At 41.2% G+C, this 10,840-nt stretch overlaps 1 protein-coding gene across 1 annotated transcript; it reads left to right on the top strand.

Annotated features, from left to right (window-relative positions):
• Window positions 1–1,485: 1,485 nt before the first annotated feature.
• LOC149278782 (exosome RNA helicase MTR4-like) lies at window positions 1,486–10,592 on the top strand (the record flags this gene model as incomplete). The annotated part of the gene is made up of 14 exons (XM_089501735.1): window positions 1,486–1,583; window positions 2,907–3,044; window positions 3,772–3,838; window positions 4,015–4,077; window positions 4,921–5,033; window positions 5,261–5,435; window positions 5,579–5,669; window positions 6,129–6,253; window positions 6,627–6,725; window positions 8,028–8,130; window positions 8,363–8,494; window positions 8,586–8,665; window positions 8,916–9,026; window positions 10,491–10,592. Coding segments are annotated over exons 1-14 (1,497 nt in total), but the record flags the coding sequence as incomplete, so codon positions are not given.
• Window positions 10,593–10,840: the final 248 nt, after the last annotated feature.

Here is a 10,840-nt window from a genome sequence, read left to right as displayed (position 1 = left end):
AATATATATATAAATCCATACATTGTTTATCATCAGTGATAGATCTCAGGCAAATGCTTATTCTCCGCAGTTCTGAAGAACATGTAATAAAACATGTAATAATTATTGCCCATTCCAGGGCATTCCCTTTAGAATTCTTGGTTTTTAAAACTTCTAATGCCAAACATACAAATGTATAACTACTAAACTCACGTCGTAGGGATGCCCCCGAATTATTCTACCCCACCAAAGCGCCACCCAGGACGCCGTAGCATTAATCCCCGAGGACTTTATCCAACATCATGTCATTGCTATTAGCGGTATACGGCAGCACCAACGCTCACTGGGTATTATTAGTTATACTCCAGGCGCGGCAGTACGTTAAGCAAAGAGCCAAGTCGCGTTTGCCGTGAGAGGGTTGCGTTGTTAAGGGGTTAACTCTGCAACCTGTAAAACACTACTTTGGAATTCATATTAAAGGGCAGATTTAGGGGGCAGTTCCTCCAATGTACGAGCTCCCCGCTAAACTCAGTAAAAGCTATATATAAATATATATTATATACACCTCATGAAGCAGCCCGGCTTACTGTGCCGAGTTCCCCAGCGGTTATTTGCCCCGGTGACCGATCCGAGGTATGGATCCAGGGTCCCCAAAGCTTTCACTCGCATCCATGCTGTGGAGGATGAAAGTTTTGCTTTTTCTGCACATATGGGCTATTTTTAGGAGCCCCCCGCATGCCCTGTGAGGTCAGGTCTGGAAGCAGTCAGCCCCTGCCCCTTACACACAGCTCGGCTCTCACCAGTCACAGATGGCTCCCCTGCTTCCCATCACACCGGCTCCATGCAGCTGACGTCACCAGCTACACAGCCCCGGCATAGATGACCTCACGAAAAAAACAGCCCTACAGCTACGAAGTTCTAGTCAAGAGAGTCATGACATACCCCCAGAGCAATGTCGCAAGTAAACCCCAGCCATTTTGTTGGAGCCAATTTCACAGCCGCTGGGCCTCTGGATGGAACAGCTGAGACGGCATTTACAAATACGGTTACATAAAATAATTGTTTCTGCATTTATGAATAATTATCACAATCAAGACTCCTTTTCATAGAGGACGAGATTAAATGTACGATCTTCTATTTCAGGAGATAACTAAAAGAGCCAATTGTGATATTAGGTGTATGCATATTGCCACTTAGCTGTGCGGAGACACTTCAGACCTTAGCGAGATTTTCAGTTCTCTATTGTTTAGCACTCTGGTGTCTGCATCATCAGAGAGCAGCCCTCGTCACGGTCGCGCGACTCTGTCATCATCAGTGGGCGCCTATCTGTGCGCGTGCTCACGCTAGCTTTTGAGGCACCCTTCCCCCACCGTGCCGTTCAGGTGGAAGAGGCGGGTTTGTCAGGTGTTACCGGCCAGAACCTCCGGTGGAGCGGCTGAGAAAGTGACCGTCTCACGCGCTCCCTGACTTACGCACTTCCTGTTAACTTGCTGACTGAGGACGAAGATGGCGGACGCCTTCGGGGACGAGCTGTTTAGTGTGTTCGAGGAAGAGACACCGGCGGCCAGCAAGAATGGGAAACCCGGGCCTGCGCCCACCAGCGGGTGAGGAGAGCGAGATCGTGGGCTACAGCTACTGCCAGTAACAGCAGGGGCGGTAGAAACATCCACTTCTTCCCATGGTGTCTGAGAAGCCGCTGTCACCCGTTATATGATTGTGTTAATGGCCCATAACTGCTCTCCGTGTTCGGTTAACTTTTTATTTGAAATGGGGTTTATTCTCTTCTAAATATGTAGTTACTAGAAGAGTGCCGTGGAGCGTACGGTGATGACGCGCATGTCTGACCACCTTCCCGATCCTAATTTCCGCCTGCATGTAATTTGATGCATCTATTTTGAGGATTGAACGAAACACATTTAGCGATAAAACCGTATGTTCTGGAGAAATGTATCGGAATCGATATTAAGGATTATTAACGATGTTTGATGCCCTATTGGTTGGTGTAAAGTGTTGGTTCTTTATTGGTTAAACCTGTGCTGTGCTGGCAGATGCGTTAACGTTCTTCCGGTTTGTGTGCACGTTAACGTTCATTGATGCAAGAAGTGATGCCGTTATATTGGACGTCATGCTTGTTGTTTATACACTGACATAAACATCAAATCTTCTCTCTCACCCACTTACAATCCTTATCTCTCCCTGCATTAATGTCATTCCCTACCATGCAGTCCTCCTGTTTTCATCTTTGTACAGCGCTGCTGAATCTGTCGGCGTTTTATAAATAAAGTATAATAATAATAGGGCATGAGAAGAGTACTGCTACTGCAAACTGGCATGGGCTGCATGCGTTTCAAATAGATCTGATGTGACAGATCGTCACCATGTGCTCCGGGTTAAACGTAATCCTTTTTGTTTTCTAGAAACCCTTATATGATCTGTTGTTATACCGTAGCAACATCTAATATATATAATTAGATGTTGCTATGGTGTAACATTATATATATATATATATATATATGTATGTATATATATATGTATGTATAATTATGCACACCTGAATGATGCTCTAGACAAAAGTGTTGCTTAACGTTCTAGAAGAGCATTTTCCCCCCGTGTGACAGTCGGCTTCCCGGTACCCTTATTAATGTGAAATCAGACAAAGCATTAGATTCAATGTTTCTGTGGGATGGTTAATTTATATACATATTAAGGGTTAACACAGTAGCTGGAACAGCACGTTTTAGTCTATAAGGGTGTAAGAAAACCAGTTTCTGACAGCGTGTACTTGTTTTTGATTCAAGTGTCATAATAACCAGTCATGCACTAATATATCCGGAAAGAAACTGGTGCACGTGTATACAGGGTTTTTCTTTTATAGTTTGCTTTGTCTGGCAGCATAAACTGCAATGTCTTTTAATTCTACTTTTCAGAAAGCGGAACGCTGCGCCTCAGGCTGCGCTCTCGTGTCCGTCCGCAAAAAACAAGAGAGACGCTGCCAGTATTGAAGGTCCCGAGGAGAATATTTTTGGGAAGAAGCTAAAACTTGAATCCTCTAGCGATGAGTTAAAGTAAGATTCCATGAGATCTAAGCTCAAAGCTGGCCCCCTTGCTTATATGGGTTATTCCTCAAACTACTTTGTGTGATGGGGGTAGCCATGCTAGGGGTCTCATACCTGTTAAAGGGACATTGGCTAATCTTCCATTTTACAAGGGCAGTCATTCCCATTTTATTTCCATTCATGGATGAGCGAGTTTGCCCAAATGTCTGAATCCCGGCAGTGCCCCTGTCCAGGGGTCTGGTGCGTGGGTATTAAGTCTGTTGGACTGCACCAGATCTGCCTCAAAATGTTAGTTGCATTAGTCTGCAAAGCAGACCCAACTGCAAGGAACTTTTATAGATACTATAAATTATTAGAAAAGAATTACTGGGGAATCAGAAATCCAACTTTATTATAACACCATCCCTCCCCTCTTATAAGATCTCCTGTAAGCCATGTTAGCCACTCTGCACTTTCGGTGCGTGATATATCTACATATTAAATCTGCGCATCCACAACGGGTTACACCATTATAAAACGTCATTTCCATTACTTAAACCAGTCAAGGCTGATGATGTGTTGAGGAATTCCCACCCATCTCTAGTAAAAAAAAAAATAAAAAAAAAAAATTACCTTTTTATTTAGAAAAATCTGCACCCTGATGGATTTATGAGATATACTTGTAGAATTTGATCTGTAATTTGTCGTTAATTCTTGTTGTTCTACTAAGTATAAAACATGACATTATTTATTGCAGCCTGGCAGATTTAATGCCAAGAATAAACGTTCAGGCAGTTGAAACCGTAGAGGGCTGCACACACGAGGTAAGCAGATCTCAAACCCGGGCTTAGTTGCCCATAGCTGTGGTTGATCTAGAACTCCTCTTGAAGTGGCTTTGGAGTTTATTAAAGTAGATAATTCCCTGAGATGATTGGGCATCCCTCTTGGTCTTTTGGCAGTACTTTGTTTAATATAAATGCCTATTTTTCTAACCCTTTAGGTTGCTCTGCCCGCAGATGATGAATACGTGCCCCTTAAACCCAGAGTTGGAAAAGCGGCAAAGGTGAGTTAACTGTGTGTCAAGGAAACAGACTTTCTAAATGTAGTTATGTTTTGTAGTTGGTTCAGCTACTTTGTCTTGTCTGCTCAGTCAGCCGACTCCACCGGTCTTTGGGTTCCAGGCTTCTGTAATAGAAAAAACTAGTTTTGGACATTTACCTTACCGTTTTACAGGGAGGGGTGACCCACCTAAAGCTGAGGAGGAGCAGTTCTTACCCCTTCTCCTCTAGATTAAAACCTTGTATACGCCCCGCTTATTTCCATCTATCGGTTTGGTTCTTTTCAACCAAATATATGTTCTATAGAAAGGTAAACTATTACACATTAAAAATCAAACAAAAGGGAATAGCTGAGCCAGAAGAGAGAGGCGAAAATTTCAAGATGAACTCGCTTGATACATATATAGATTATGCAGATGATCAGAGCATTTAAGGGATTTCAAGAACCAGAGTAAATTAGCCAGCTGTGTGCCAGAAGAGTGGGGCGTCCGGAGTATGAAAGGAGATTTCTTTTTATGTATTGAACTTACTGTATTGAACAGCTTTCTTTTGAACGTTGAGCATGCCTTAGCAGATCTGCCCTTGTTTATTCCGTGGGGTTTAATCATAACAAAGAAACTTAAGCATTTTCCATTTCTATGACATCAACCTTTCACTTGTCCAATGACCATTGAGAATGCCCTAAAAAAAAATATATGAAACTATACATAATTATTTTTAAAATGGCTTTGGACATCCAGCTGTGCCAGGGATGGGGATTCTTCACTTCGTTCTAAATGTGTTAGGCACTATAAATAGTTCTTAAGGTTCCCCTTGTCTAATTTGTATTTCTATTTTCTTATTTACAGGAATATCCTTTCATATTAGATGCCTTTCAAAGAGAAGCCATTCTTTGCATAGATAACAACCAGTCTGTTTTGGTGTCTGCTCATACATCTGCTGGGAAAACTGTCTGTGCAGAGTAAGTAACCTGCATCTTATTAACGTGTTTGCGGAACCTAACTATACAGCTTTCTTCTTATAGAGAAAGCAATATTTGGAACAACTATTATATTATTGACGCGCTTCCACCCTGGTACCTATGAGTAAAATATCAGTCTCTATATTGAATGGCACTTATTTGTTACAATTGTATCGATTAAATGGAAATTTGTTTTCCCCATTGTGATTTGTGTGTCTTTTAAACAGATATGCCATCGCACTTGCCCTGCGTGAGAAGCAACGTGTTATCTTTACCAGCCCTATTAAAGCTCTAAGTAACCAGAAATACAGAGAGATGTATGAAGAATTTCAGGATGTTGGGCTTATGACCGGGGATGTCACCATCAATCCAACGGCCTCCTGTCTTGTCATGACAACTGAGGTAACTATGGATATTTTTTTCCTGATAAAGAAAATTGAGTTTATATTGAATATTAAAATAATGGAACATTCAGGGCCGCACAGGGAAGGTCTGTTTTTATGACTGTTCTATCTTGTAACTGTTGGCTCTATCATGTGTTGCAGATTTTGAGAAGTATGTTGTACCGAGGCTCTGAAGTTATGCGAGAAGTTGCTTGGGTTATATTTGATGAGATTCACTACATGAGAGATGCAGGTATTCACTTTTACAAATCGATCTGTGTTTACAAAGAGGCCAAAATATTTCTCTCTTTCTCTCTGGTCAATATCGCCCATCGCGCTAGGGTTTGTTTCCCTACATAGAATTTAATGTCAGGCATTGATGCTTTTGTCCTTCTTCTCTGCTTTTCTATGCTTTTCTTGCCCATTTCTTTTGTCCAGCATAGCCTTGTGCTTAAATTCCTATACTGTAATAACCTCTTGTAAATACAATTCCACTCATCCACCGCTCTGTCAGTCAGGAAGTCATTTCTAATGTTACATCTGGCACAAGTTTTCCTGGATCCTTTGCCCTTTGATGTGCTGCACGTTTGCTTATTAAATCTGGGAACTCATTCAGTCCCTTGCTGGATTATGGTTTAGCTCTGCATATGCATTGTGATGTTTTTGCCAGAAATATAAAACGCCTTTCTGATGATGATATCTTCTTTGACAGAGAGAGGAGTAGTATGGGAGGAAACCATCATTCTTCTGCCAGATAACGTGCATTATGTTTTTCTCTCGGCCACCATCCCAAATGCGCGCCAGTTTGCAGAGTGGATCTGCCACCTCCACAAGCAGGTAGAACGTGTTCTCTTAATTTCATGTTTAAAATCCCACTTTTTTTTTTCTTCAATTCACATACCAAAATAAGGCTCTGGCAAGTGACATAATTCTCTTGTATCGGGCTACTTTGTTATACTTAATTAGAAGCACGTCCTAAGAAAAAAACATACCCTTCAAAAGCTCAATAGTATTTCTTCTTAATGTTAATATGATATCTGTTTAAGGTTTCCATGCCAATGTTGTACGCCATGCCTTAAAATAGAATAGCAAGTTTGAGCAGTTGTCCTTTTCTGTATGATGATTGCTAAGGTGCCTCTCTTCATGAAGAGCCGCTTTGATATTTCAATATATAAATGTTTAAAGCTAATCTATATTTTTTGTTTACCAGCCTTGCCATGTCATCTACACGGACTACCGACCCACTCCTTTGCAGCATTACATCTTTCCAGCAGGGGGCGATGGACTCCACCTCGTTGTCGATGAAAATGTGAGTATGCGTGCTCTATCCCATCCTGTTTTGGATTACACTAAAAGTGACCAGTGAGTATTAGAAGTAGTAATAGCAGCAGTATCTGTATGTAACATAGAATTTGATGCCAGATAAGAGCCACTCAGCCCATCTAGTCTGCCCGTTTTTTCCTGATGTAAGCAGTTCAACTCCATATCGGTCCTTGGTCTGGTCCCATGGTGAGAACCGAAGCGCATTATGTCTATCCCATGCGTGTTTAAATTCCCTCATTTTATTAGCCTCCTGCGGGGAGACTGTCCCATTTATCTACTACCCTCTCAGTAAAGTCAAACTTCTTTATATTCTAATCCTCTGGCCCTCTAGTTTTAGACTGACCTCTTGTTTAAACATTGCTCCACCTTTAAAATAAACTTCCCTTCTGTTAAATCCTTTTAAGTATCCTACACTCGTGACTATTCTAATTTACTTAAGTCATTTGACTTGTTCCACCAGGAATGCCTACCCCGTTGCAGACCTTTGTACCATCTGCACAAAGTTATACCTTGCCACTCAAAATTGTAAGCTTGCAAGCAGGACTCTCTCCACCTAATGTATCGGTTTGTCTTAGTCAGTCAATGCTAGCCTTGTCATACCCCTTGAATATCTGTATTGTGGTAAGTGCTGCGTAAATTGTTGTTGCTATATAAATAAAAGATAATAATAATAATGACCTTTTGTAATATATCTAATAAAATTATCAAAAAGTACAGATCCCTATACACCTCACTAGTAAAAAGTCCTTCCTCTGAACCATTACCTAAACCTTCTCTCCTGTCGTCACTCAGCCATTGCCTTATCCGTTCAACTATTCTGGCATCCAAACCCAAGACTGCAAATGATTATACATTTTCTATAGGGGACGGTGTTGAATGCCTTGCCGTAAATGTGGACTGATCTCCCCGGCAGCCTTGCATAAGCTGGCAAAAAGGTTGAGCGACTCCAGAGCTAGCCTTCCTTAAACCTATTACCCCTTCTTCCCATTTTGCCGAGTACCCAACTCTGTGCTTTAGACACGTCCTCCACCCCATCTGTACCCTCGCCAGCCCCGGCTCAGTAAGGAGTAAGTTTTCTCCATGTTGTCAGTGTCCTTCAGTGTTGCTAGGAGCTACATCATTTAGCTCAGTAGGTTTAAATCATGTCATCCTGGATCAGCCTGCTTTATAACATTCTTCATCCAACGTACTGCTATATCTTTGACTTAAGTAAATACTTTGCAGACAGTAATAGCCTAATATTTTTCTCATACAGTTTCTCAGCTATTTATAAAACTTGTTGTTTTAGGGTGACTTCCGAGAAGACAACTTTAATACAGCAATGCAAGTTCTAAGAGATGCCGGTGACCTAGCGAAAGGAGACCAGAAAGGCCGTAGAGGTGGAACAAAAGGTGTGTTCTCTAGTTGTAAGGTTGTAGAGTGCAACTACGAGGCTTTCTGCTGCAAACTACTTCACACCTGTGTGTACCCCTCATAAAAGAATACTATAGACTAGGAGCCTCGATATACCAAAAACTAACGATTTCCCAGGAGACCTGCTTGTGGTTTCATGATCTTATGTTATTACGAGCTTTCCTGTGTGCTGTAGATCCTTTTCACATTCTCCTTCATTCTCCTTTATAGGTCCTTCGAATGTTTTTAAGATTGTGAAGATGATCATGGAGAGGAACTTCCAACCGGTCATTATTTTTAGTTTCAGTAAGAAGGATTGTGAGGCCTACGCACTACAGATGTCTAAACTGGATTTCAACACAGGTTTGTAGTAGGGTTCAAGCTGTATGGGCTCTTTATGCAGATGAGTAATGTGGATGTTTGATACATTACTGTGAAACCATATTTTCGGCAGATGAAGAGAAAAAGATGGTTGAAGAGGTCTTCAACAATGCAATACACTGTCTTTCAGATGAGGATAAGAAGCTCCCACAGGTCAGTCCATCTAGCGCTGTACCATGTACCCCAGCATCCTTTTCTATTGTGTGGCTCATGAAAGACTTATTAATGTCTACTAAACTATCCCTACACTGAGCTAGTGGCCCACAATGGCATCTCAGATCTTCATAAAAGGTAGAACACACGTTTATTGCAGAATAGTGAGCCAATTTCAAACATGTAATTTAGTATTGGTGTCAGAGAATGCTCTGTAAGAATGCTCACGGCTTATGTTTTGTATTCCCAGGTTGAACATGTGCTGCCTCTTCTTAAGAGGGGCATAGGAATACATCATGGTGGGTTGCTTCCCATATTAAAGGAGACTATAGAGATCCTGTTCTCAGAAGGTTTGCTCAAGGTATATTGTTAGGACCGCTTTTTATGTACACTCATATTATAGCATGCTTTATATGATTGTATTTTAACCAAAAAGCTAAAAATGTCATATTATAAATATAATCCCACTCGTGGCAAAGAACAATATAGAAATATTTCTTACATATGTATCAGAAGTACTGTCAGTGGGGGAAAAAGTATCAGAACAATCACTGTAATGAAAAAGTGTTTTGCCATAAGCAGTAAGTCTTTTAAACAGTCCATCCACATAATAAAAACTTGTGTATTTGCATGTAATTGCATTATTTATATAGTGCCTAGTGGTTCCGTAGCGCTGTTACAATAATAAGACAATTTAATGAACGTTAACAAACATTGGAAATACTGGTACAGGAGAAGAGGGCTGCTCTCTTGCAAGCTTACAAACTATTTTGGTGTTAAGGAGGATTACTTGAGTGAGGATGAAAGGGCGATATGGAGAACGGTGTTGATCTTTCAGATGGTCGTTGCTGATGACGCCCAGATCTCCCTGTCCTCTCCCTCTTGCATCTGTCTCTAACTAGATGTCTGCACATTTCCTAAAACTCAATCTCTCCAAAACCGAGCGTCTCATCTTCCCTCCTCTAATGCTAACACTCCTCATCCGTTTCCAGTAACGTTAATGGTGCTATCATCTCCTTGTCTCCTCATGCTTGGTGTCACCCTTGACCTCTCGTTCACCCTCCACGTTGTTGGTCTCCAAAAACTGCTGTCTCCATCTTACAAATATTAACTGCATTCATCCTTTCCTAACACAAGATATCACTAAGGCTCTGGTTCATGCCCTCATTCTCTCCCGTGTTGACTATTATAACCCTGTCTTAGCTGGTCTTACTCTAATTCCTCTTTCCCCACTACAATCCACCATGAATGCTGCTGCCAGACTTATCTTCCTCTCCCAACCGTTCACCAACGCCTCTCCCCTCTGTCAGTCTCTTCACAAAATCCTCATTCTTACTTTCAAAGCCCTTCACAGTCTGTCTATCTAGTTCTCATGCGCGCTTGCAAGATTTCTCAAGAGCTGCCCCTATGCTCTGTAATACCCTTTCCTGGCCTATCCCTGCCTGTGGTCCTTCAAAATAAATCCCTCAAGACCCACTTTAAGGATGCCTATAACCTTACACATTGATGTCCTTCCTCCCGTATTCCTTTAGTCCTGCCTCTGCAATACTTAACACTAGTGTGACTGGTCCATCCCTAACGGTGGTAGTCCTCGTGTAATACAGCCGAACTATAGATTGTAAGCTATAAGTCAAATTGTTATGTTATATACTACTTGCTATGTCCTGTCCACCCGTTGTGCAGCGCCACGGAATATGACGCTATATAAAACAATAAATGCATTGGTCCTATAAGGGTACTATTTCCTTCAGTTCACTAGCATTTTGTAAATATATGTATATAATATTTATTTATATTTGTTGACAGAATCTTTTTCTTTTTACAGGCTTTGTTTGCTACGGAGACATTTGCGATGGGAATTAACATGCCCGCCAGGACAGTCTTGTTCACAAATGCCCGCAAATTTGATGGAAAAGACTTCCGTTGGGTTGAGTTTTTTTAGATTTTTTTTTTTCTTCTCGAACATGAAAAATGGAAAGGAAATGTTTTATTTTTTATCTTTCTGTGGCAATTTAGTGCATCTTTCATTAGTTGCTTTTGATAAAAAAAAAACTATTATGTAAAGGTTGGTATAGCCGCGCTCTGCTAGTGTCTCACAAACAAGTTGTTTAATGATTGACTGAAGTGTCTGGCCATTGATTGTCGATCACAAAAGGTGACATTTCATACTTTGTT

This window comes from Sceloporus occidentalis, unplaced genomic scaffold (assembly GCF_023333645.1).
Source record: "Sceloporus occidentalis isolate IW3139 unplaced genomic scaffold, rSceOcc1.0.p SCAF_180, whole genome shotgun sequence".
NCBI lineage: Eukaryota > Metazoa > Chordata > Lepidosauria > Squamata > Phrynosomatidae > Sceloporus > Sceloporus occidentalis.
The sequence above is the reverse complement of the archived record's forward strand: the minus strand, read 5'-3'. Positions and strand labels throughout refer to the sequence as shown.